The sequence below is a fragment of the Trachurus trachurus genome (assembly GCF_905171665.1).
Source record: "Trachurus trachurus genome assembly, chromosome: 8".
Taxonomy (NCBI): Eukaryota; Metazoa; Chordata; class Actinopteri; order Carangiformes; family Carangidae; genus Trachurus; species Trachurus trachurus.
In genome coordinates, this window is record NC_139905.1 from 15,072,203 (window position 1) to 15,100,200 (window position 27,998).

General features: G+C 42.4%; 2 protein-coding genes across 5 annotated transcripts in view; both read right to left on the reverse strand.

Moving 5' to 3' along the window:
* Positions 1–8,511, reverse strand: part of cyth1a (cytohesin 1a) — a 39,061-nt gene extending 30,550 nt beyond the window's left edge. The window contains exon 1 of one of the 2 annotated variants that reach the window (XM_083976759.1): positions 8,251–8,511. In XM_083976759.1, coding sequence (XP_083832885.1) covers positions 8,251–8,269 — 19 coding nt within the window. In that variant the 5' untranslated portion in view covers positions 8,270–8,511. Of the gene's footprint in view, positions 1–3,166; positions 3,273–8,250 lie in introns of those variants that run through there. The other variant, XM_083976757.1, reaches the window with a different exon arrangement.
* Positions 8,512–10,801: 2,290 nt separating this feature from the next.
* usp36 (ubiquitin specific peptidase 36) lies at positions 10,802–27,128 on the reverse strand. Of its 3 annotated transcripts, none has more exons than XM_083977544.1 (20): positions 27,018–27,128; positions 23,425–23,690; positions 23,099–23,320; positions 21,588–21,698; positions 19,782–19,884; positions 19,626–19,693; positions 18,985–19,055; positions 18,788–18,870; positions 18,562–18,673; positions 18,317–18,457; positions 17,621–17,721; positions 17,397–17,535; positions 16,944–17,306; positions 15,730–15,954; positions 15,155–15,279; positions 14,364–15,056; positions 13,788–14,014; positions 13,372–13,563; positions 13,160–13,275; positions 10,802–13,041 (listed from the first exon to the last, which is right to left on the reverse strand). In XM_083977544.1, the coding sequence occupies exons 2-20, from the start codon at positions 23,675–23,677 to the stop codon at positions 12,910–12,912; spliced, it is 3,477 nt and encodes a 1,158-aa protein (XP_083833670.1). In that variant the 5' UTR covers positions 23,678–23,690; positions 27,018–27,128; the 3' UTR covers positions 10,802–12,909. The 3 variants fall into 3 exon arrangements, with proteins under 3 accessions (XP_083833670.1, XP_083833669.1, XP_083833671.1); XM_083977543.1 differs by having other exon boundaries at positions 14,352–15,056; XM_083977545.1 differs by lacking the exons at positions 21,588–21,698; positions 23,099–23,320; positions 23,425–23,690; positions 27,018–27,128 and adding an exon at positions 21,133–21,174 and having other exon boundaries at positions 14,352–15,056.
* Between the last annotated feature and the right edge of the window lie 870 nt (positions 27,129–27,998).

A 27,998-nucleotide genomic window follows, 5' to 3' on the forward strand; every position in this document is an offset into this window, starting at 1 on the left:
ATATGTCTGAGAAAAAAAACACAAAAAACATGCCTCTGTCTACCAACAGCCGCGTTACCATGCCTGCTCATCTCATGATAATTTATCAAGATAAAACAAACAAAAAAAACAAAGCAGATCCTCTCATGCTACCAGAAAGAACTCATTTGGCTTTCATGGCTGTGTGGATTTCATCTGCCTCTCTTTGGATTCCCACACACTCCTCTTGGAAGCAGCTCGCTGGCAGAGTCTGTCTGCTGTGGTTCAGCATCCAAAACATGTCAAACTGTATGTTTACCAGAGGAGAGAGAAAAAAATACAGTAAAGCTACATCAATATTGTGTTTCATGTTAGTGTGTACACAAGCTTACAGATAATCAGTGTGCGGATGATTCTGTCTTGTTTTGTAATTGCAAGGGAAATCTGGGGGATCACAAAAAACACATTTCTGATACACAATTTTTTTTTTTTTCACTTTTTCTATTTGAAATAGTGGATAGTTTTGCCTCTATATTAACTGAATAAACATTCTGAGGAGGAAGCAGGTTTGCTGCAAGGAGAAGTGGCTAATTTACTTTATTTCACTTTGACTGTGACATGTTTTATTGAAAATGTCTTTCCCACTTTCCCAACAGAACCCCTACTACATATAAAAATAACAGTATTGTTTTTTCCCTTCCCCTTTTCTAATCTTATTTAAAAAAAATCTCCAGTGAAAACTTCAGAGGTGAGCGGCCGTCTTCAACCTCGACAGGAAGTGTGTGCAGCTTGCTGTGTCAGACACAGAAAGTGAGGGAGGAAGATATATCATATGTGCTACACAGAAACATTTGCATTGTTTGTTTGACAAAATATCACTCACAAACATGTGTATGTTATTCTCACCAAGGTCAAAAAACCCTATTAGACCTCTAATCATTAAACTGCTACAAAACCCAAATACGTATTATTTGGAGTGGTACTGCTGTATAAAAAAGTATTTTCAACATAAATTACAGGTACAGAGCCTGAAGAATGACTCTTTGAATAACGTGTAACAGTTGGTTTCTCTTAGGCAGAAGTAAACTGTATTTCTATTGTAGCAGACCTTTGATGAAAAACGATGACATGTCAAGCGTAAATTAAGAAGCAATATCACTTATTTCAATGTCTATTGATTCAAAATGGTTAAAACGTCATGACCAAACATCACTGCACCATACTCTTTCTCTCTCACAACAAGCTGATTCGGCAAATATTCTCCAACACTCACTGCTGCTGCTGCTGCTGCTGACGAATTTGTTTTTGTTCCCAAACAGATCATTGTGTCCTCAGCTGCCCCCTGGAGCCCACAAGACTCATTTCCATGTCAGAGAGCCCCAGGCAGCCCCAAATACAGATGTGATAGATATTTAACATCAGCTACTGTATATACTATCTATCACATTTTCAGTGACACACACTACACACCATCAGCATCCATCTGGGTGTAACACGGCGTGTTGAATCGCACTCACAGCCAGTGTGAATGTCAGATTCACAACAACATTTAAAGCTGCGAAGAGACACAAAACTGGGCATGTGCTTCTTTCATTTTAGATGCAGTGGGGCAGATTGAAACATCAGTATCTCAGGAGCGTCGTGTGGAGCAGTGGGTGGAGCGGGCGCACGGCTGTGGTCCTCGCTGGCCCCAGTTCGAATCGTGCATCAGGTGGCCCTTTGCTGCGTGTCATTCCCCCTCTCTCTGCCTCCCCATTTCCTGTCTCTCTCAACTATACCATCAAATAGAGGCAAAAATGCCCAAAAAATATACTTAAAAAAAGAAACATCAGTATCTCAAACCCCCTGAGGAACCTGACGCTGCATGAGATCAGTAAATGAAGACGCCAAGCAACTTTTTTCTAAGTCCTCACTAGTGTTTCCACTAGCTCAGCCTAAACAGCATTCAGCTATATTCTAACAGTAATGAAATGGAGCTGCTGATACGATGTGAACTTGCTGGACGACCATTAGATGAGTCATACATGATTCACTTGTGTGATTCATGATTAAAAACAGAAACACCAACACTTACAGTACACCGCCCAATCTCTTCCCACCACTAGGGGCCTGCAGTGTATTGGCTGCCATCACAACAAGAGTGTTATTACAGTTTAAACAGAAAAAAAAACTCAAGCAAAGCCTTTGGGAAATGTATCTCTTCAGTGTTGTTGAGCCCAGAAACCGGACTGGAGGCTGCAAATCAGAATTAAACTTCTCTTCCACCCAACGTTGTCAGAACATGTTTGCCTGACAGAAATCTGCGAAACCAGAACAACCCTGATTACTTCCCCTCTTGAATATTCATAGCAAAACTGAAGTCGCAGCTTTTCACACACGCGTCAGCCCTGTTGCTGATTCAGGTGTTTAGAAATCACTGAGACAGCACTACACACACTCAGTCAGCTGATTCACCACGACCCAGTGAAGGCGCTTCAGTCACGTCAACATTTCCAATGGGAACCCACACACACTACCCGGCAGCACGGTGTAATGCAATTGCAACACTTAACAACCAGCCCAAAACAATGAACTATACACAAACACACACATCATATTGTTATTACAACAGAATGAAAGAACAAATCTGGACAAATAGGGACAGATGGTGAATATAAACACACTCCTGCCTGCTCCTCCATCTGTAATTAAACAGGGAAGCCCCGAGAGCTGTTTATCCAGGTTTGTGAGGTGATCAACATTGATGCCCTAGTTATCAGAGATGGGAGCAGAAACAAGAGGTTTCACTTTGGGCACTTTGTGGATCTGCTGTATGTGTGAACAAGGATGTGAGAAGATCATGATCAAATTAGTGTGGGCTGTGGACGTGTGCGAGACCTGCTGACGATTAGAGCTGCTCAGTATGTAATTACATTAGCTCACCCTCTCTCTCAGTGTGTGTATGCAGGGCAGAGGTTTTAACTTGTGCTAAATGAGAGAGCCTCCTTAAGCCACAAGAAGCTCCCGCTATTTCTGTCCCGACTGTTTGTTTTCATCTCCAATGGAGCCACGCGTTTGTGCCAGCCACACAAGCACGTCCGAGACACAACGGCACACAATGTCGATCAACAGGTTACCTTACACATGGCAATAACCAACAATAACAACAACACTTCAAATGGAGCATATACATGCACGACTAAGAACCAGACTCTTGGCTTTACTTTACCTGGACCTTCCTGGAGCGACTTCACAGCTGGACACAGGAATGTCTGAAGGCTGGACACGCAAAGTTCACTCACTGTCCCCATAGCTCCAGTGTGGAATATGTGTGTTGACTGACTGAGACGAAAGACAAGGTGGTGGTGGTAGTGGGGGGGGCGGAGTTGCAAAGGCCCCGACCGACTCTCCCCCTGCTGCTTCTGCCGGCGGTCACTCTGAGCCTCCCGAACAGCCTCGTCCACAGAGAGACTCCTACTGTCAGTGTGTCACTCTGCTCCACCTAATCTCCCACTAGTCGGAGGATGAGGATGAATTCTCCACTCTTGGAGGCCGGTCTTTCAAACTCACCTACTTTCTCTTCCCTCTTGACTGGAATGTGCAACTTGCTAGGACGCTGAAATCACTTCTGCTTTCTCCCTCTTCCCCTTTTTGCTCTGGTATCTCAGCCTCCCTCTCTATCCTCCTCTGCTCTCTCTCTCTCTCTCTCTGTGTCTCTCTCTCCTTCTCTCTCTCTCTCTTTCTCTCCCACTTGCACTCTCTTGCTACTTTACATATTAATTCACACAGATATTCTTAGAACCTAGCACGATACACACACATATACAAAAGCCGGGCTGCATCACAATCACAGATCATTTATTAATGTTCCTCCAGGACAAATGTCTGTTTTCTGTGCCTTTTTGCCGCAACTAATTGTGCCTGACACCATTTCAAAACCACCGTCACAGAGAAAAATCAACTGAGGAAACAATTATGGAGGAATTCAAAGTTGTACTACACATGCAAATCATGGTGGACTGTAAGTAGCATGTCATGTGGTGCAGTTCTCTACCCTCTGTTTCTTTTAGCCTCCAGTCACTCATCAGTTTTTGGCTTCAAAAGCCTTGTACATAAAGTCAAGATTTCATTGTTGCTTGGCAACGGGGTGGAAGAAATGAATTGCTCCTGGGTAAAACACTGGGAGCCATTTGTTTTGATTAGATTATTTCCACACCTATTCAGAGTTCTTCACCACCACCAAACCATACTTTAGGGTCTTGGGGCCACATAACACACATGGGTCTCTTCTGCACACATACAGTCTCAGTCTTACACATAAGTTTTCATTATCAGCAACAACTGATGACTTCCTCTTGTGAAGGAAAGAGGAAATGTTTACCGTCACTCTTGAACCGGCATCATTTCATCTGCCACTCTGAATTAGCCTGCATGTCAATCACACCAAGTGTCTCTCTCACTCTCTAACAACAGCCTCTCTCGTTCGGTGTCAGTCATTAATCAGCTCTTCACCTCCGCCCTCTCCGTCAGTCATCATTCACAGCATCAAGGGCAGCACTTTACCAGCAGGCTAGGTGGCAAAAAAGTTAACGTGATGAGGTGGATCTGGCACTTAGCTGCATATAGGTTTTGCATTACTGTGACATCATCACATCGCATTCAATGTGGCCATCATCGTTGCCCCCCCGTTCATCGCCGGAAGGCCGAGTGCCTCGTAGTGACCCCTGCGTGAACTGCAAAGTCAGTCCTGGCGACATTAAAATGCTGCAGCTGCACATCACCCAGAGGAGCAGCTCTGTCACGGGAGCAACAGCAGCAGAGGACACAGTGAAGTCAGCACAAATGCGTCTCTTCTCTTTTTTAGTATGCACATACCTCACCCAACTGCTCAGCTCCACCTCACTGTAGCTATATAGTACCTCTCTGAATGAAGCGCAGAGTGTTGGCAGCAACTCACAGAGAACCTGCAGAGTAAACATGTAAACAGGTGGGTGTAAGATAGATAGATAGATAGATAGATAGATAGATAGATAGATAGATAGATAGATAGATAGATAGATAGATAGATAGATAGATAGATAGATAGATAGATAGATAGATAGATAGATAGATAGATAGATAGATCTCACTGCAATCTGTGCTTTCAGGTGGAGGGTGGTGATTGCAATTTCAGTGCAATCAATACAGTCTCACATTACAGAAATTACTGGATGCAGCCAATCCTGCTGTATGAGATGGAGTGTGCACTGGCTTCATGGTGCAAACATCATCATCGAGCAGGAATAATGGCTGATGAGATTAGATTTCCTCTGAGTGCCGCGGTGTATAGTATGGCCTTGAACTGGACCCAAATAAACAGGCTCCTCCAGCAGCTGAGCGTACATGCCACCAGGTGGAAACAGCAGGCAACAACACCTTTATTCACAGCTCACTGAAGAGGCCAGAAGATTTTTTTACAGCCTACCGAGCAGCAGACTTGGCTTTCAAATGAGCGGTGAAATATATGTGGGTTGAACGACTGAGTCAAAGACCCACTTATTAATATTACAAATCATAAAACCATCAGTTGCCAGAGAGGACAGACCCGACTTCTGGGAGGCTCTATGTTGAAAATCAGCTGCTTTCTATGTTTCTTAAATAAGCAGACAAGTCCTCTATGATTAAAGAGTTTCCCCGGTTGGATATAAACCTACAGAGAGCTTGCTGATCTGTGTTGGTGGAACTCCTACATAGCAGCCTAATGTTAGCATCACCTCCAGTGACTAACAACTGGCTGGGGCGGGAGCAGAACAAGCACCTCAGCTGGTACAGCTCAACTAAAAACACGAAGAATCAGGTTTCTCCACCTCAACACAGACTACATTAACTGTGCTTTGTGACATCTGCCTGATAAAGCTGCAGCACTGATTGCCAAATTTACATTTCAGCTGATTTAATGTTTAACAGGTTCAATATTCTTCCTGTCTGCTTCCTCTTATCTTCATCCCTTTGTGTTTTCTGTAGATTTAATGATGAAAAGAGTTAAGTTTGTCATAACTGCTCTAAAAATGTCAATTTCTTGATTATATCTTGCACAGCTGAGTAAGAAGATGAACTTCAACATCAGTGCAGATTTGCATTGACTTTGAAGTGTCATATTTCAACTTCTATTTCTCAGTAATACTTTTTTTTAAAACTCTGAATAAAAAGATGAGACTGCGTAAGTCCACTGAGATTTTGCTGCTCCTGCTGTTGCTTTGACAGTCTTTCTGCGAGTGTGCTTTGAACGCGAGAAGTAAAACAGTGTTGGAGTAAGCCGTCTCATCATCACATGGGTCGAGAGTGACAGGACACAGCAGGGAAACAAGAAGCGACGGTAGCACTGACAATGTCGTAGGAGGAAGAGGAGGAGGAGGAAGAAGAAGAGGTGGAGTCGGACCGAGAGGAGAGGTGACACCAATAACCACAGCAACCACACTATTGTGCCGTTGTAGCGCACCACACCTATGAACAGGCACACTGTTTCCTTTGTGTGCGCTCATTTCATTATGCAAGTAGAAGTTGAGCTGCACTGACAGGTGCAGGTCGATGGCAAAAGTGCAGGAGGGGAAAAAAAAAGAAAAAGATAAAACAAAGACATTTTGACACCCTGCAGCTAAGAGCCTTTGAAGTGAGTCCTGAAACAGAGCTACGCCCTATGGATCCCAAAGTAGCTGGTTTCAGGCACCAACACCCAGTAACATCACAGGAACAGAGTGCAAGAACACGGTATGTTAATCCTGTCTTAAATTTGAGAAGGTTACTGAGCATACATCATGACAAAGCTATAATATATAAAGATAATCCTCAAACACACATGTCTCCACATGAATTTGACATTTTTGGTTGTGTAAGTCAAGTTCACAGTGATAATAAAATTAATAAATAAAAAAAAACACACGCAGCTGTACTAAAATAAAACAAAGCTAAGTTCTGACAGCTGATGGATTACTTCTACACCCTCTCCTTCTTAGACTCTAATTATGCTGAACAGTCTCGGTGCTCAGGGAGAGGAGAGACTATGCGACTTGTACTAACTCATTCACATCCACAAGCAGCAGATTTTGACTGAGGAGGTGTCAGGGAGGATGAGAGTGTTGTTTGAATGTGCACTGCAGGGAGCTGCAGCACATCCCTTCTCTTATGCCTCGCACTTTAGCACATAATTACATAATCGTCCACTTCACTTCAGCTGAATTGCAAATAAAGTACTGATTAGGGAAGAGACAACTGAAAATAAATCCAGCTGTGGGACTGAGAGGAAACATGCTGTTATTATGGTTCTGCTCAGACTGGACTATGTGGACTTCTAAGGACAGTGTCTTCTTGACATGTTAAAGACTCAATGAAAAGGCCAAGACTGTATATTGGAAAGACAGATTACTCTTTTATATATAAGAAACCATATGAATAATGTCAAAGATGTATTGATAAGACTAAAACTTTTTTTTAATCTCATGTGAGTCATGGAAAGCCCTCCCTCCCTGTAACAGAGCATCAGTTCTTGCAATGAGGCCATTGCTGGTGGTTCTATTTTGAGATGCATTAAGATCACTGAAAAAAAAAAACTAAACTGCTAAATAATTGAGATGAAGCCTAAGCTACCCATCAGCCAGCTCATCCTGGCCTGACATCATCACCCTCCATGATGTCAGGTTGTTGAGTTTCCTGTAAAGATGGTTCATTTTGGCAATGAGGACAGGTTTATAATGAGGCATTATATATGTGTGTATATATATATATATAAAGAAAAACACCGTCATCTAAATAACCTATGCACCAACATCAGTTCCCATAAGAGCAGGAACTTTTCTGTTTCCCACTGCATCCCACCGTGTAAATATGTGGGTTTGTATGGTACGCATGGTGCTGCCATAGCTGCAGTGTGATGCTTAATAATTCATCACACATATCTTTTTATATCCGTTTGGCTGTGAGGACCACAGAGGCCACCTGTTTTTGAGATGGCTTATTAAAAAAAACACAACCAGGCTACCTACCCTACCCCTAGCCTAGATATGACATAATGTGCACCTCAGTCTGCTAGATGACATTAACTTCTCATGTCAACACTCCCACCAAAGCAATCAGACTGGCTGGGGGTATGAACAGCTATAGGCTCAGTCAGTAGACTACACAGTCGGCCGTTTCTGATCACTTGGTACAGCAAGAGCAAGAACACAAGGCGCCAATGCTAAAAAAGAAAAAAGGACTAAACTCATCATAGTCCAGGAGCCTGGATCGCAGCAATCCATCAAATGACATGGAACCTATAAGGGTGAGATGAAGACAAACCGTAATTCTCCCCCTCCATCCTGGTGGTCCTGATGCCGCTGCAGGCGTCACTGTCCGGGGCTGTCTCTCTCGCCAAACGCCCGCAGCAATCCGGATACCTTCCCTCCTTCCTCCCCTCCTCGGCTCTTCCTCGCTTCTGCTGTCGCTCTCCTCCCAGGATTCAACTTGATGTCGAGGCTTTTACACGCAGATGCTACTTTTCAGCTTGTTGCTGTTTTGTTTGCGCCCCCCTCTTGCAGTTGTCGTCCACGTCGCCTATGTGTGTGTAGCCTACTTGTGTATTGGCGACGCTGACTGCTCGCAGCTGATACGCAGCTCCACAGAAGCCGGTGCACATGCTGGCCCCTCCCATGCCAGATGTGATGTCACGCACTAACTTATCTTCCTCCAAACAACTTCGCTGTGGTGGTGTCATGTTTGTGTCGTACTGTGTAGTAGCCTACACCGCAGACAGCTCATATGAAAGACAGGCCTATTAGCGCCATCTCCAAGTCGTTCCACTTACGCAGTGGTTCTGGATTGCTTGATATAAATATAGCCTATCTAAAACAAAATGTCTATGTGTGGGATTGTGTCAAAATTAATATGTTTTATAGGTTGTGCTGCTCTTATGATTGTGCCTGTTAGATGTCATCTTAACCTATGTAGGCTATAGGGTTGGGTGATTTGTATGGTGGCCACCAAATGTAGGCTGTGTGTGTGTGTGTGTGTGTGTGTGTGTGTGTGTGTGTGTGTGTGTGTGTGTGTGTGGTGGTGGTGGTGGTGGGGTGGGGGCACAGTATATAAAAATAATCTTATTCTTAATAAATAAATAACTGACAAAACACGTTGGGAAATAAACGATACAGACATAACCTCTACTGAGTTGAAAACCTTTTTGAGTAGCCTGCCACCTAATATCAAAATAATCAGAATTATGTCCATTTAAGCATCACTGAAGTCTGTGGGCTTTATTGGGAGGTACAGATAGCCTAATCATCTGTGTAAAAGTGAAAAGATATGCTGTGGCTCACCGAACATCCTGAACATCTATGCACTGGTCCAAGAACTGACCCTTGAGGGATACTATACACTATACTATAGCTACTATACTAGGAGGGGGGTCTCAGTTCTATGATATGGGCAGAAACCTGATATTGTTGTGTTCCATAACGCTGAGAAGCTGCTTTGGGACCATTTTTCCCCCAGAAAACCTCATATCCTCCATAACCTCCTATGACACATTTCAATAGTAGAAAAATAAATTGCAAATCCATGTTGTATTTCAAAAATTGAAGGAGCAATTTGCACTATTAAATCTCATTAATGAGCAATTTCCAAGTACAAGTTTAATGTTCCATCCCCACATATTGCTTTAGTCCCATGAAATTGACCAAAATACGCTAAGGTCCATCAGTGGTGAAGACCCCATTGGCACTAAATTACTGAACGATTGTAAAGAACATGCATGATTGATATCTTATTGGTGCATGTGGGTTTGTAACATCTCTAACCTCAGTAATTGTGCACCTTTTTTTTCAAAATCTATAGCTGTACATCAAATGAAATTGTCAGGTTTTATTGAGACATTCAGAATTAAATGGCATAAAGACATACACTTTGTCTGTGGCTCTAATCACCACCGTAGAGGCCGGAATCTGTGTCACATGGGTTTCGCCACTGCCCTGCCCCTTTCGGAGATTTCAATGGGAGAAGTGAATGTGACTGAGCACAGATTATAGTCATGGATCTAAATACATCCATGATAGTCAACAAAGTAAACATTTTTCACAAGCCACGTCTCTTCTGAGCATTCTGACACTAAAATGGCAAATTTTATACGAGAAAATGAACTTTGTTCAAGACCTGTCTCTCTCAACACACTCGTGAAACTAATGTTTGTGCCTTTATTATGGTAGGCAAATTTATATTTATGCAACTCTTAATGCTATTTTCATATCTCATATTCCTATATTTTACAGTTTGTTTTATTTTATTATTTCTGGAAGCAGGAACGTGCATAATGTCTGTCTTACGTTTACAACACTATGGGGGCTAAAACAGCAGATTTTAGAAGCCTCTAAAAACTGAGGAGAGCTGCAGATTTAGGTGTTAAGTCATATTGTTTTGCCATTTGATACACTGTTATAAAAAATAATCCATAGCAGCTTTTAGTTTTCAGCATGTACCATCACTTGTGACTTTGTTTTTTGTGATGTCACATGTGGTGTAGCTTCCTGTTGTGACATCACTGAAATGGGGCGGGGCCACAAGCCAGTTTGGCACAGCTCAGCTCAACCAGGCCATCCTGGAAATGTAACGTTAGCCTCTGCTCAGCTAGTGAAACAATGGACTTACACTTATCTATTTTACAATAGGAGATTGTGAACAAATGTGGATGCTGAGTCTGCAATTCTAAAAAAAAAAAAAATCTAATTTCCACATTAATTGCTCTCCTATTTTAAAATTAAAATAATAATAAAAAAAAGAATCACAGCAGTAGAAGACAGAAAAATGCAGAGCTCACAAAAGTCACAACTTTATTGCACCTTTATAGTTAACTATAGTGTGGTAGGAGCCGCTTTCATTATGAAAGGTCTCACGCCTGGTCAGAAAAGTTGGTGCAAAATATAGAACCATGAATGCAAACATGTGGACCATCCATTCACACCAGTAAATGTTCCTGTGTCAGTTTGAGAGCAAAACCCTACGTCGATTTCACAGCCGACAATCACATCCTATGGATATTACACTGTCGTAGCCTCTCCTGTTCTGTACACACTACAGTGACATAGGGAAGGTCTTGCATGAAAACAGACAACTCTCTTTTACACAAATGAACAAACACATTTGCAGATAAAGTCTCAAGTTAACATCCACCAACTGATCCAAGTATTAGTAGCACATTAAAGATCTGTGTCTTTTCTTCTTTAAATTATATATTTATAACATTAATTCCTATGCTTTTTTTATAGCCAATTCAAGGCAACATCTCTAGAATGAAAAGAAATGCATGGGCAGATCTTTACAGCGTTGGAGGGAAACACAGGTAGCACAAGATGGACTGTACAGTCTTCTACACTGGCAAAGCATTTTGTTATAACGTTAGTTTCTCTATGCATCTGTGCCCGGATTGGTGCAAGATGATCCCATGGTTTCAACACCTGAAATAGTTTGTATAAAACAGTTTCTACAAGATGTACAGGATGCAAAATGGTGGTCCAGGCAGAGGGACTGCTCTGATATGAAACAGGGGGGAGGGGGATCTGATCAGAGATGAAGATGGGATATAGGATGTCTGGGTTCCTGAGTCTTCGCCCAGTTTGTCGGTGACCAGCATGACCATCAGAAAATTGCATAGAGATATAAGATACAAGGGGAAAAAGAAATCTTTAGCATGTGGCTGTCCCATTCTAACACAGTGCCTGAAGTATAAAATGTAACCCTTTTATTTCAGTACATTGGTAAAGAACAGTTTGTGGTGAGGTTTGTTACAGAGAATGGAAATGTCAAATCTCCAGATTGAGAGCTTCTGAACTGATGAGATGAGTAGAATAGCTGCACAGTAGAAAACAACTGCTTGTGTCTGATTTCCTCAATCAACCACAACCTCTACTCTGCAAATGCATATTGCACCAGGAGCTCTCAGAAGACTTCCAGGTAAACGTACAGATATGATGAAAGCAATAGTTTCTGATGTGAGGTCCACCCATGTCAACCCTTTCACAAACAGTCAAAATCTTCATACAAATCAACTAAGCACTTATTTGTGGTCTTAAATGTATTGGCAAGTCTGAAATAAACGGTGTTGTTTATAAAACAAAAAGGAGGTATACAACCAAGATTGCAGAACTAAAAACAAAAGTTACCGTTATTACATTTTTAAACCAATTTAAACATGCACATTTAGAAAATGGTGGCAATTTTAAACCTTAAATTTTACCAACAATACGCGGGCAAAATTTGGTCCTTAAAAACAAGCCACATAGCGTATATAAGGTATAAAATAAAATAAAAATATATATTGTTTTAATGACTGACAATTTTGGATCTTTATCATTTAGTTTAGCGTAATTTCAGAATAAAAGGTCACTTCTTTAATGTCCAACTTACTGAGCCCTTATGTCTGCAAAAGCAGCACATTATGCTCTGAGATTGTGCACAGGTTTCAATAACACACCAGGAGTTCCAGGTATACATCCTCATTACTAGCATTTGTTTCACAAACATGGTCAACTGTCATTGATTTCATAGTAGCTCAGATTTCCAGGGCAATAACTAAGGCTCAAAGGATGCCAATATACATAATACAAGTGACATGGATGTACGAGGGCTCTCTGTTACATACTGCATGCATAGAAAAGCTTGAGCCACTTTCTGTGGCATTTGAATTAAAAAAGGAAATGAGTTGCAAATCTGGATGGCCAATGAGGACAACATTTCATGTTGGTTGGTAATTTTAAAAGATTGAACGGGTTGTCAGTCAAACATCTAATGCAGTCCGCTAGGCTGCCTTTGGCTCAATCCTATTTTAGAATTTGGGTTTGACGTGAACACAAGATAGATTTAAAAAAAAAAAAAAAGAGAGAGAGAGAGAGAAAAAAAAAAAAGGTATGCAAGTGTGGTATACAGTATTGTCTTGATTTCCAGTCAGCATGACCCTAACAGCACTCTGGACCGTCAGCGACGCACCCCAAAAACTCTCTTCCCTCCGGGTGTGACAGACCACTTGCTCTTCCTGTCCTGGATCTTCTGGAAGATGTTGCTGCCACTTCTCCACTTTTCTCTTTTATAGTTTTTCATTTTCTTTACCTGTAGATTAGTACGGGAAAAGGGATGAGACAGGTGATAATAAATGTGTGCTTTCATACCCAAGAAGCACCGACATTTACGGTATTATAACCTCCTGTAGTGTTGATCGTTTACTCACCTTTCCTCTATCAAAGTCTTCGTCCCACTCATCGATTACAGTGTCATTCTTTGCAAGGCGGACATCTTCGATTGCATCTCTACTAATAGCGGAGACATCTCCATCCCAACTGAGGACTAGACAAGACAACATAAAAAAAAAGAATTCTATAAATTTTCACTTCTTGCTACAAATACAAAGTTATGAGTGTGAAATCAAACTCAGTGTCTCACCGTTGGCTCCGTAGGCCTTATCAGTGGCGTTCCTGAGCAGCTCCTCTACCACACCGCTTGTCTTTTTTCCATCCCAGGCCACAGGAGCAGCGCCGGCCAAGGTGTTGTCTCCTAATGCACTTCCATCAGCCGCTGGAGCCTGGCTACGTTTGTAGCCATCCTTCACTTGGCTGTCCCACACTACCACTGTGGCTGGATGTGGGAAAAAAAACAATCAGTAAGAAGAAGAAAAAGCAGTGATAAAGTACAGCATTCTCAAAATACAGTCATGCTCTTAGTGTAATTGTGCAATGACTGGTCAAGTTAAAGGAAAGATTGAAAGGCTGCAGTGGTGCACCGAGATTTTTAGTGAATAGCTCTGATATACAAACAAGGGAATGTACTGTAGTTACTGAACGCTCCTTGCGACCACGTACCTGTGCTTTGTTTGCTTATTTTGTCGTTCTCTGTGGTGCTCTGATTCGAAGGAGGCTTTGCCACCTCAGGTTCATCGTTCTGCCCGTCAGGACATCGCCTGCTCTCCTCCCACAGTCTCACCTCTTCTTTCGGCCTCTTCTTTTTCTTTTTCATCTTTAATTTCTTTTTCAGCGTTTTCAAATCTCTGGTGTCGTTCTGAACGGCTGTGGCCTTCATCTCAGAATTGCTGTTTGAAAGGAAAAAAAAAAAAGTTATTTCAGTCAGCTAAGTTAATGTGCTTATTCCAAACTGGGTAAATGTGTGTGTGCATGATGAAAGGTAATGAATCACCTGCTTTACCTGCACTTGACCCTACATTTTTACATGGTCGAGCAAATTAAATATCCTAGAGGAGGATGCTGGAGGACACACTTTTTTTCTTTTTACAGAAAGCTAATAAGCTAATATTGAAAAGACTTCATGGTCAATATCACATACTTATTTGTTTCTTAATCTATTGAAAGAGCCTGATGTCATGTGTGTTTCAGGGACACAAAGACCGACATGTAACTGAACTTACAAACCTTCCAACCAACCTTTCTGATGCAGAGCATGCCGAGGTTGTGTCCTGCAGAGCTTCCAGCAGTTTCATCTTCTTCTTTTTCTTCTTCTTCTTCAACAACAACACAGAGTCCTTTCCCGGCTCTGTCTGATTTGCCTCACACTGCGTTGCAGTTGTGGAAGTTAACTGAAGACTTTGCTTAGACTGTTCTGCCTCTGGGTTGGATGTTAGACTCCACATGCCACCCTGACACCAGTCCTCATCCTGGTTTGATGTGTCCAGGTGGGACGGGACGCACTCCCTCTCCTTCGCTTTCTCTCCATCCTCGGCTTCCCGCTTTCGCTTTTTCTTTTTCCTCTTGCGCTTCTTCTCACTGGCCGGTTCTGCGAGGTTTACCTGCGTCTCCGTAGCTGGGGATGCGACAATCTCGGCGTCATCCTCGACTTCAGAATGGCGCCGTTTCTTTTTCTTCTTCTTCTTTTGGTTGATCTTTTGAGCTGAAGGGCTGTCGAGGTCTGGTTCTTGAACCGTGGAGCTGAGGTTGTTGGAAGACTTTGGGCTCTTTGGGCTGGGACTGTGAAGCCCGTTGGTTTTAAGAAAAAGGCTGGCGTTTGGTTTTTGCAGTGTGGAGAGAAGGGACTGTTTCTGAGGGCTCTGCTGTTTGAAGGATCCACTTGAGTGGGCAATAGGCGATGACTGGACTTTGGGTGAATGGAATGGACCAGCTCTGGGGAGCGAAAAGGAGAAACATCTGGATTTCACTGCCATTGTCATTTCACATCTTTCTTTCCATTCTCTTTGCATTTCCTGTGCAATACTACCTACCTGTGAGTGTGAGAAGGTGAGGCAAAGGTGAGGGGGTTAAGTTGATTTTGATGTGTGGGGTCACTGGACAGCTGGCGTGACAAAGGGGGCAGAGCATCAATGTTGCTCGGACTCCGGCTGCGAGCCTGCAGTTATCGACATAAATAAAAACTTGGTGGTCTAAAAGAAAATAGCCATGAATGTGACAAAAATAAGGAAGAAAATCAAATAAGGAAAGGGGATGATTATAGGGGTGGCAGGAAAAGATGGAGGGAGGAAAACAAGGAAGGAAAGGGTATGGCAGAGAAGAATTAGAAATGGTTAGAAAAAAAGAACAAACTAAAGGAAAAGAAGACAAACTCTAAACAAGTGCTACCATGTGGTTGATTAGACAGGCACACTGGAAAAACAACACGTTACATAATGCAGAAAATAAACTCGAAGGAGAATTTACTTGCCTTGATAAAGCTACTTAGTGAAATCAATGGTCAAATCTGGGATAGCAGTGTGGAGTGGGGCAACAGGAAACTAAGGTAACATGAGCCTGCGCTAAGACAGGAAGTGGTGCTGCTGCTGTGGATGGGAATGACGTTCACCTTCTTGGCTGACAGGGCCAGCTTCTTGGCAGGTGGAGGTGACATGGTGCTGGTGGCTTCAGACGTGATGTTGTTGAGGGCCGGGGGTTTCGCTTTCGCCGTCTTCTGCTCCTCCGTGCTCTGAGAGCGCTCCACGCTCTTGGCGGGGGACGCCAGGCCGTTGGAGCTTTTGCGAGGGGTGGAGGGCGTCTCTCCTACTGGCGCGCTCTTGGTTCCCACGGATTCCTGACAAAAACGCAAACATAGGCCACGGTTACACTTCTGTGCATGCGCATATGGCCGCGAGTTGCTGTAATGCATCTCCTTCTAAATTCTGTATTACTGGCTGAGCCACCAACACATTACAATACAATACAATACAAGCAAATCAGACTTTTACATTCAAGATGGCTTGATAATTAGGTTTTAGTTTTTGTCAGCTGTGCATTTTCCCCATTTCCTGTTTAATAGCTTGTATGCATTTGTGCAGATCAATATTCCACACAACAGGGCTTTTATACATTAAAGGGATAGTTCACCCAGAATTCAAATTTCACTCATTATCTACTCACCCTCATGTTGACTAAGGGCTGGGAGAAGTTTCAGAGTCCTCCGTACCTTCTCTGAGTTACAGCGGGGCTCCGTGCAGCACTACATGTCCATATGACGGTTGCGAACGGGGCCACTTTTCTTCATCCAAAAAGACACACCAAAAAACATCCAAATACCTCCACACAGCTCGTCTGTAATGTCCCTCTTGCAATTTGCGCCGGCGTCCGTGCAAATCGCGCGAGATTTGGACGGACCAGGAAGAGCAGTGCTGGGAGCTTCCGCTACAAACAAGCTTAAAATATAGATTTATTTAATTTTTTTCTGAACAATTTCTCATGTTGGGGCTTCAATACAAGAGGGACATTACAGACGAGCACTATGGAGGTATTTGGATGTTTTTTGGTGTGTCTTTTTGGACGAAGAAAAGTGAGTCCCGTTCGCAACCGTCATATGGACATGCAGTGCTGCACGGAGCCTCGCTGTAACTCAGAGAATGCACGGAGGACTCTGAAACTTCTGAAACTCTGAAATTTGAATTTTGGGTGAACTATCCCTTTAACACTTTCTTATCTGGTCAGGACAGAACTACTATTTGTACATTTTGGTACATGTTCAAGATGTGATAACCTTGACTGTCCCTTTAAAATAAGATTTGTGTTTTGTTTTGTTCATTCTAATGTTACCTTTGAGTCAGTGGTGTCAGCAGAGGAAGAGTCAGACAAAGACTTAATTGAGGTAGATGCTGCAATGCCTCTGCCCTCGCCACCTTGCTTCTTATCTCCCTCCGTCCTGCCGAGCCCGTTGTTGGGAGGGGTTGGGGTGGTGCTGCGGGACTGCACTTGGCTCTGTGGGGAGGGCTTCTTCAGCTTCTTGAAAGGTTCCTCGATAACCGTGGGTCCACCCGGCAGCTTGGCGGGGCCATTGGAAGATGACGTCCAGTTGGAAAGTCTGGGTTGCGGCTGAGTATTCACACCGTTCCTGGAAATAGGCAGGCCCAAGCCGCCATCCACCGACTGGATCTTTCGCAGCTGTGCAGGCTCAATTTTCTGCAAAGAGGATGGGAACAAAATACTGTAAAACTAGACCACAACGTTTACCATTTTATAAAAACATTTTATACAAGACTTTTTTTATACCTTTGTGACCTGCGGGGAGGAGAGAGGCCCGTTCAGGTTGGCCCGTTTTATCTGCTCAGACGAGATGCTGTTCTTCCCAGGGTGCAACATCCCCTGCTTGGTGGTCTGCCCATCAGCATTCTTCTTGGTTTCAGGAATCCTTTAACATACAAATAAAGAATTATTGTCCAAAAGGAACAGACATAACAGTTTTTTTTATCTCTTGCACAATGCTGTCATCTTACCTCAGGTAGAAAAGCACATAAGCCTGCTGGTTCAGGACCACTTTGATGTTGCTGGAGTGCACCATTGAGTCATTCATTTGGTACCATTGTCCATTGCTTGCCTGAGAGGAAACAACAAAGAGATAAACATTTAAAACGAAGATCACAAGAGACCTGTCATAAGTCAAACTTTTTATAGTAGTTGTGAAATATTTATTTACAGTTGTGCTATGAAAATATAGAAAAAGAAACAAACACAATAGAATGCAAAAAAAGAAAAAATGAAAGCATTTCTTTGCAGCTACATGTTTTGTTGTCTTAAGATATTTTCACACCATAGCAACATTTATCATACCAACAGAAGAGGAATATGATTGACAAGGACTTCATAGTTCTGAGTCTGACACATACTAGAAGACACAGAGACATTGATGTAGAGTCATTATTATTAGTGGTTATATTAGTGTAGTAGGACATAAAGCATGACAGCTTTACTGAAATGTACAAAATGCAACAAAACGATACAGTGCCCTGATGTTTTATTTTCAGATATTCACTATTCAATGTGGCGGAGCCCATTGTTTCCTTCATGCGTTTCTATTTGCATTTAGTGTGTTGGTGTATTGATGTCTCTGTCAGAGGACAAAAACAAAGGGTTTCGTCACGATGAGTTTGTCGCTCGAGTGTGCCGCTCGAGTGTGCATCTGGTTGCCTCACCTTGACATAGCAGTAGTAGTGTCCAGCGTGACAACTGTACCCAGAGTGCACCAGAACAGCGTAGAGGCCGTACATCACAGGATCGCCTGAGCTCTGAGACATGTAGGGGCGGATGTTCAGAAATTCTGGGTAACCAACATCCTGTGAGAAGAAACAATGGGCAGATGGAAAAATGAGACACACTGAGGAATGAGGAAGCTTTTTTTTTCTCAAAACAGCCAATGGTGTGAGATTCCTTTGTTGACCTTTGTTATTTTGCCTCCGCTGAAGTTGGCAAACCTCTTCAGTGAAAGTGTTAGTACATTAGATGTTCGATGGACCGTGAAGCGCTTGGTTGCTGGCACTTTCTTTTTGCACCTGGAGAGGAAAAGAGAAAGAGGAATGATGGAAATAAACGAAATGGTATTTGAAAATAATAATAAAATTTGAGGTCTTGCTATTAGAAATAGAATATAGACAAGTAGCGCTCACTTTGCACACATGTAGGCATTCTCTCCACTTAATACGTCTGGTTTAACGAACAGTTCCAGGGCTCGCACGATGTTTGCTGCTTGCTAAAACACAAATAGTGAAATCTACTCAGCACTGCTAGCATTTATAGAAACAACGGTTATATACATATAATATTTCCATTGGAATAAAAAGACACAACATCTTTTGAAACCTACCCGGATCTCCACAGCGATGTCCAGGTACGGGTCGTATGTGTCAGACACACTTTTACAAATAGAGCACTTCACTGAAAAGCAAAATGAAAAAAAAAAAAAAAAGAAAAAAAAGGTGACTCTTGTACTTGGGACAACAATATTTCTCACAGGTAACTGTTCCACATCCTGTAAACACACAACGAACACAAACCTCAACAGCTGCCTCTGACTCTCAGATCAAACATGTGGGGAAATTACCTTTGCATTCAAGGCTTCATTTCCATTTCACCAGTGACATTTTGAATGTCACTTTCTGTATTAAACTAACACCACTGTAACCTGGTGTAAATAGCCTTGTTTCTATTACAATGCATATCTTTACAAGCAGCATCTTACAAACAGGCTTAAATTCAATTAATTTTATTTGACAAAACAAATGGCAATAATTCATAGTGAATCTAGTCAGCAAACAAATTGTATGCACTGTGCTTAAAGTACCACATGTTTGGTTTGGTTGTGGTTAAAGCATATGGAGCTTGGAGTAAAAAAATCTTTAATAAATAACATTTTCTCTGAAGAGACATATATGTATAGTATGAAAACTGCAAAGCTCTAGAGATTTCTTTCCCTACATTTCAGCCTGAACAAAAAACTGCTCATACCTCTTGACCTGAGGTAACCTCCAAAGATCTGGTGAACCAGCGTTGTGGCCTGGGTCTGCCTGTCAAGCCTACACACAGGAAGGAAACAAAAAAAGTCCATAAAAAAACATTCATACTTTATGAATTATATTATTGTGCTTTTTTAAAAAGCCTTACTTTGGGTAGCCATTGAGACAGGCTTTCTGCATGGCATCGATGGTGTACCGCAAAAATTCATGGGCATCCTCCTGGCTTCCGAAGCGAAAATGTCTGGCAATTTCTGTGGGAGACAAAAAAGCATGTTTAGCTTTGTGCTAATTTGAGGTTTCCAACACTGAGCGCTGCTAAAACATTAAGTGCTTTCTAACAACTATTTGTGTTTTCTCCACGACACTTTCCAAGAAGGGAGAAATCAGAGGAAAACAATGTTTATATCTCTCTAACTGGAAAGTAATCTTCAATGTAGTGAGTTTCATGAAGAGAGGCAAACATTTATTATATAAATATTAAGCACCGACAGCTCAAACAAAGACAATCCATAGAAAAAAAAAGTGGCAGCCGGAGGCAACTTTATTAATCATCCTTTGTTCTTCTGTCACTTGTATTCTCTAAAAATACAATTCGGCAAAACAACACAAGAGGCTCAATAAAAGACAAGTGATCTATAAACAAGTGCTCACACAGTTATGGCCTCTAGACAACTTATTGTACGGCTTCAATAGAAACATGATTCACGCTGCAGTAATGCAGAGTTGCAGGTTATAATGGGGTGTCAACTATAGAATGGCAAATCGGTTTATTTTATATTGCAGTAATCAGTGAAGGTCGTTTAAGATATTGTTAAGTTTAAGGAGTTTTTCTTTCATGGTTTACTGGCCTCTAAACTCTGTTCCTCATGCAACTGAGACGAGCGGTTCAATAATGATCTAATAAAAAGCTTACAGTCACTTAGTGACTGCAGCAGACTGACATCTCATCTAACAGGCTCACATTAGAGCTAATGTAGCTCTAAACCGTTTGCCTCTACTGTTGTATGAGCTGGTGCAATTGTAACGTGGTCATCACCACATTCCCAGCATAGCCTCCTCCTGGCTGATTTACGACAATGAGTCACCGTTGAGTGGGGGGAAAAGGAATGAGACACCACGCACTAATGACCTGCTCAGGACACCTCTCCGAGGAGACAAGGACATCCTGAGGAGCTGAAATGTGCATCAGGGGCTTGAGGGTTTATTTTCTATGTGAGACCACACCTGTAAGATCCACATCAGTTGCAGTTAGCCCTTTCGATTTTTTAATGTGATGACCTTGCGTTGTATTTGTAATTGTTTTAGGAGCAGGTGTGTATGCTGCGCAACAGATACAGATACAGATGTTGAATTTGCGTAGTTCTACATGTGGTGGTTGTAATTCTAACCACAGCGAGGTGGAAAACTACATTAATGTACGGAGAGACTAAAAACACATACAGTGAATGACTAAGTCCTGTTTTTTTTTTATGAAGTGTGTGTGGGGGGGTGGACTGTACATTTTTGTGCTAAAGCTGCTCCTCTCAGCCTGCAGTCACAAGGAGACAGAGAGGGCACTGGGGAGGGAAGAGAAGAGGGTGGGAGGGGTTAGGGGAGAAAAAGAAAAAAAGAGGCGCAGGAGGTGGAGACATGATTGCAGCAGCACATAACAGGCAGGTAAGGAGGGCTCCTCTGAGACTACAGCACACTACCTCACCATGTCAAGGTGCTGCTCACAGCTCATCCCTACTCTCTACACGGTGTTCATTCACAGCCTGCAGCCTCCACGCCGCTCCACTTATGTACTGCAGTTACTGCCTGCTGTCACACGGGACACTGTGGCCAGCGTTGCGTCACCGCGCCTCTGGCAATATTCAACCAGGTGGCTGTGACTCCTGACACAACCTACATCGGAACGCCGCACAAAACTGCTCGCGTACAATTACACAGTGTTGATAGGCTGTAGCTTTCTTACTTTTCAGGTCTCTGATGAAGGAGACAGGCTTGATGGCATTGCCCGTGTTGGCAAAGGCTTGGATGATATGGTTCTGCATTATGCAGATCATACAAAAGCCTGACTGGTGACCTGAAACAAAGACAGCAAGTGTTAGTAAGCAAGTGTTATGGTGACACTGGGGAAGATACAATCTATTCAATGTATGCCTTAATGAAAACTTGCAGTAACTAAGTCAAAAGCCACAGTAATTATAGAGTTTACACATATTTGATTAAAAAGTAAGGTCTGAATCAGGCTAATGGCATCCATGGGAATAATGACACAGGCATGCATAACAACATACTGATCATTGTCAAACAAATATTCCTAAATGCACTGTTTAAAGGTGAAAATCAAATGGAAAAATAGCAAATTGCTACTTTTTTTTTTATCAATTTGAAGGACATGAGCAGTGTATTTTGGTTTTGTTCCCTTTCATTTCTCCACCCTCTATTAACTGAGAGATATTATGAGCAGTGCCTGCTACAAAAGCACTGCAATTACTGTCAAGTCTTGTGAACGGTCTATTTTTGGACGTCACGAACAAAAAGATTAGACTGAAAAATCTGTTTAAAACGATCTATTCATTTCAATTCCAGGTATTTCTCTGGGAGAATTAGTGAAAAGAATAAACAAATCGTGACTCTGCAGTTTATGTATGACAGTGCAGTAACTGATAAGTGTGTGAGCACATTTGATGCAATGTCAAAACATCTGTTTGAACGTCTCAAAGATCTTCATGATTTGAAAACTCTATTTAAAGCAGAAGTAAGCGGAATGTTTGTGTTAATATAAGTCTTAAATAGTTATATCTTCCGACAGCAATCACTTATATAGAGTGTTTGGTCTGAAACACGGGTCTGTCAGTCACTCTGCTCTGCTGTAAGCCGAGAGGAAAATTTTCCTTGTATCCTACAACCTTTATCCAATGAGGAGAGAGAACGGCATAAAGGGGCGGTCCTCTCTGTGTGTGCAGCCAAGGGATGCGCGTGAATGTGGTGACGTAGGGACGAGGGCAGGGACTGCTAACTCCATCGGCTGACAGGAAGTTAGCCAAAACGACCGGATCGCTTACTTCTGCTTTAAGGTTACACAACCGAAGCTTGGGTTGGACCAAAGTAAAGAGTTTTAAGAGAAAGAGATTTAAGGTGGTTAATACTACTACAAATTAACCCACAGTTCTTAAACTGGGAGGTCAATGAGTCTCTCTCTTGGCTTCTTAAAAGTGATAATCGACTAGTGTGTCTGAGTCTCAATACAACTCATTGTGAACAGACCGAAGCAGCTGTTTGTTTCTTCTTCAGCTGCCGTGGCTTACATTCCACAGGGACTTTAAGGCACAAGTGTCTGCACTTGGACTCACAGTGGTGGGGTTACAGTCATTTCCCTAAATTTAAAACTGTTTGGGTGAGTGTAGCACTAATAAAAATATAGATGAATGGGAATGGGAATGCTACGGCAGCTTTTAAGAGCATGACTCAGGTACTCACAGGCACGGCTGTGCTCCTTTGAGAGTAAGTAGTTGGCAAGTGGCGGGGTGTAGGTGAGACACTGCACCGTGGAGTTGAGGAAGCAGGTGTTTCCGAGGTTGTGGAGGCCAGCTCCCACCCTGTAGACACGCTCCCATTTGAGGGTGAGCTTGTTCCCTGGAAAGAGCATCTTCTGTGGAGCGGGAATCCCATCGCTCTGACCCCCGGCGACGTTCTCTGAGACTGAATGAGAAGCGTGGTCAGTTTAGTGACATCACAAGAACACATTTAGGACTAGAATCAAAGAGTTAAAGACAAATTTGGAAAATGTCCTTTTGAGATCTTACCTTGCCTCTTTATTTGGGCGGGCTCAGTGGCCTTCTGCCCTGTAGCACCCTCATTCCTGGGATTGAGGATCACATACTTGTTCTTTAAGGTGTCCAATTGATAGGAGAAGCCCTTGCTGGCAGGCTCAAACTCTATCTTCTGCAAAAGGACCTTCTTGGCAGAAGAGGCCAACAATTTGTTGAGGTCACCCTCATCGCCTGTCTCCTTTCGACCAGGTTTTAATGCCTCCTTGAGTTTATCCACTATCGGCATTGTTGGAACATCACTGCAAAAAACAAAACAAAGACAGATGTGGGCGTCAGTGTCAGTGTTGTAAATTGTTCAAATGGAAGTGGCTGCCTAAAACTATCAATGAAACTGGTTACCCAATTTCTCAAAAGTGAACAATAACATGTCACATCTGAACCTATTCAAAAGCACCCACATTCTGCCACAGAGCAACAGTAAAGCTATGGCTGAAAAAAAAAAAAAAAAAGAATTTACCCCTCAGCTAAGTGCCTAATAACACCCCTATGTGTCTGTGTTTCAGTGTGCACCTCTGCTCTGCAGGCCACATATTCTGACGTGGCTCCACAATAGATACAGGGGCTGAGTGCATCTGAGGAGCCAGCTGGGTCTTGGCAGCTGTCCCCACAGTTATGCAAGACATCAGACGTTGGTAACAGAGGGTGGGGGGTTGTGTATGCGATAGGAGAGGATGAGCGTTTAGAGCACATGATGTGTAAGCAGCTGCTGTTATGTGCCAAGTCAAATTCTCATACGTATCATTTCAAGCCTGCATCAGTTTCCCATTGTAACATTAACTGGGGAAGGTTCCACGTCTCTTAATTGAATTTTGTCATTATATGAGATACGAGAGATGCAAAAGAAAAATAACTGACATAAAAAGATAAATGTTGCTTGAAAAAATATATATATATATTTCACGTTGGCTGTCTGATGTCCCTTTAAACACACTGGAGCTGAGAGCTCTAAAAGGACCAGTTCAGTATAGATAATAGCGCGTGCACACTTCCACAACAACCCCCTGCCAGTCAGCCTGGTGAATGACTTCTGACGTGTCATTTTCTACAAAAGGCAGCAGCTGGCAAAAATGTGTTCGGTGCTGACTGGGTAGTGAGTAAAGCAATCATTCTGTCACTTATCACCTGAATTTGCCCAGGATATAGCTGAGGTCCCCCCCCCCCCCCCCAATAAAAACACAGCTAAACCCTCCTAAAAGTGGAAACATTGCATCACGCAGATGTTACAGGATCACAACAAAAACAACCGAAGGCGTGTAGTGCCATGCGAGTCGAGCTTATCAGAGTGGGCAGTGACGTCATGAAGAGGGAAGGAGGGCTGAAAATGCATTGTATGCACAAGGGCATGGTGACCTTCACGTGCTGCTGATACTGATAGAACCAAGAACGACACAGCCCGCAGGGACACAGCTCGCTGCAGTGATGCAATGGCTATACCAGACGGCAATGATGATAACACTTGCCACAGCACAAGACAGGTGTTTGATCCTGTTTATTATGTCATGGCAATAAACACAGGTGTTTAATCTGATTACGGGGTCATTATGATTGTGTCATTTTGTTGCACACAGCAAATTTCCAATGTTTATGTTTGCATTTTTAAACTGACAATGATTAATTATCTCAAGGCCTGCCACTAAAGGTTTCAACTTTTAATAGTGTGTGGTGCAGCACGTTATTCATCTTTCTCAATGAGAAAGCAAGCCCTAATACCCATACATACATGTGTATACATCTTGTAACGTGACTGGTCAAACAAGCCGTCATCAACAGTGAGTATAAAATTACAAAATGTAATGAGAGATGCCTTTTGACATAGTGGGAGGTTTTACTTACAGTGTCACTTAAAGATGTGAATGCTGAAATGGGTTGGAAAGAATTTGACAAAGTGGGCTTTACAGGCCCAAGTGAGACAAGCTGAATGTTAATCTGCGTGAAATTTTCATGGAGCTTTATGATCAACATTTCTGACCCTAAGCTGCACTATACTACAGGAGAAAAAACATGTATTTTGAACTGCTGCATGATGCAACTCTGTTCCTGATATAAACACAATATTTGGGAGGCGCAACAAAATGCATTTCTTGATAACCGAGAAGACTTTATTTTTCAACTTTGTGTTTTTTTAAATATATTCCCCACAGGAAAAGTGTGAAATCAGAAAATGCATCTGAAAGTGCAAGATGCCTGTGTGCAAACCCACATACTAAAATTGCAAAGACTACCTTTACCCTTAACATGAATTATCTTAGAAAATACTTTGTTTAAATGAAAGGCCCACTCCTGTCTGTCAGATGTCACAATTCTCTATCTTGTAATCTAACCAGTAGGTGAGCAACAACTTTACATGCTAAAAAATATTTAGAACATAATAGCCTACCTGTAAGAGCCTATCAAGAATTATCTGTCAATAATTTGGTCACCCATATTTGAGTAAGTATGTTGAGTGGCAGCATTAGAGCTACAATAAGTTGATACATAGTCGTGTTGACAGAAAAATAAGTATCTATTTAAACCTGTTGGTTGTGCTTGTAAGTCATCAAAAGCTTTGGGACAGACTGATGCACATTTTAAACTTTTTTTTTTTTTTTGCCATTTTATGTTCAAGTTGTATAGCTATAGGCCTATATTACTTCAGATAACATGATAAAGTGATGGATTAATTGACTTCAAGGGCTCCCCCAAAATATTATAATCGATAAGAAAACAGACCTCAACAAAGTGAACTATGTGTATGACGATGCCCAGATTTCCATACACACCACTACGATTAATTTATATAACGTTATAGCCTAAGCTCTACCTTTATTTTAATTATTTAATCAACAGTAGTTGTCTAGGGGGAAAATGCTGGTGGATCTCTTAATTTACAACATTTTCTATTTCTCCAACGAGCTTTAGGAGTTTTGGCTTTACGATACCGACCAAGAACCTCAAATCAATAGTGGTCGCTCGTGGATTTGAATTACAAACGTTGGACTTTAGGGGGAGCACCTGAAGGCAGCATCGTTGGTGCTGTCACTTCTAAAATCCCTATATCGTTTTAGCCTATTTAGACAACCAGGAAACTACTCGATTACACGGCGTTTCGTTTGCTGGTCGGCAGTTATCGCTATAAACGCCATGCAGTAGCTGGGTCGTCTGTTTAACACCAGCAGGACTCAACTCTCCGGGCCAGTCATCATAGCTTAAATGCTAAGTTGCTAACCCCAATCACAGCTAAATGTCGAACCGAGCGGTGTCAAGTTCAGAAATAAACTGTCGAAATCACCTCGATAAACATGCAAACCCTTCGATACCTCGTTGAGTTGGCTTTCCCTGCTGACAACAGTGTCGTCTTTTGCCTGAATGCGCTTGACAGCAGCAGCAAATTAGCCAGCAAGCTAACTTAACGTGGCGAGAGCCTTCAGCCTCACTCAATGCAGCAATGTGGTGTTAGCATCCCAGCGTCCAGGTGGCTAACACCCCCCTCCACCTCCGCCACATCCTACCCGTTTGTTCAACAACAGCGCCCTGAAAATGCGTGCTAACACATGTCGGCTCTATCCACAGGGCGTTTGTTCACTTACCTTTCGTTCAGTCGTCCAAAATCGTTGACAGTAGACGGGTCTGCTTCCTCAGCTGTAGCTCTCGAGTCTGGTATTTTCGCCCATGCTGCATTATCAGAGGGCGGTGACGGCTGTGACTGACGGAGATCAAAGACCAATCAGAGGGCAGGTCAGGCCGTCGCTGAAGGGTTCAGCCAATCAGCGTTGCGACTGACGTAGGGCTGTTGGAAGAGAACCACACGTGACTTCCAGCCATCGCTGTTTACCATTGATGTAATTGACACGGTACATATTAATAATTGTTAATGTACCAACAACGAGCACTGAAATGGCATTTTATACATGATAATCCAGCATTAGCGTGTTAAAAAAAAAAAAGATGCCATTGTTTACATGTGTGAAAATAATTTGAGAGATGAAAACAATTCGTGTCATTTCCCCATCGGTGCTGATTTTTAGCAAATATTCAATCTTAGTAGAATGTAAGCAGATTCATCCATGTCCCATAGCCTTTCCTATGCAGGCTTGTAATTCCAGCTGGAGTGCCATCGAAGGAAATATAAATGTTGGTTGTTAAGCAAGCACCTCCACGTCGAACAGATTTTAATAAATGCAATGTCTTGCACTGCTGTTTACTGTAACTCAACATCATTTCATATTGTCCCATCCTGAGAGTGTCAGGTCTGATATCTGCACATCTGTTCACATGGATAGGCCCGTGAAGGAATGTAAGTGAATGTCACATGTTATTGTCTCCACTAGTCGGCAGCAGATCGCGGTTTAAGACTGTCCTTGCCTCTGTAAAGTCTCTGTAATTACAAACTGGGGCACATGACCTGATACATTAGGCTACTCTGTTGCATGACTTTTGCCTCTGTAGTGTATTATCCACCTGAACTTTTTGCTCTAATATCTTATATCATCACCATGTATTACAGATATATAAAGATGTTCCATAAGGTGTTTAGTAACAGTGATAGATGAGACAGAGAAGAGTCACCC

Coding starts and splice junctions, on each gene's coding strand:
- usp36 (XM_083977543.1), bottom strand. CDS start 23,677: ATGCCGATAGTGGATAAACTCAAGGAGGCATTAAAACCTGGTCGAAAG. Junction 21,699..23,098: donor AAAGGAGCACAGCCGTGCCT/GTGAGTACCTGA, acceptor TCTTTGTTTCAG/GTCACCAGTCAGGCTTTTGT. Junction 17,307..17,396: donor CCTCCCCGCAGGTCACAAAG/GTATAAAAAAAG, acceptor TCCTCTTTGCAG/AAAATTGAGCCTGCACAGCT.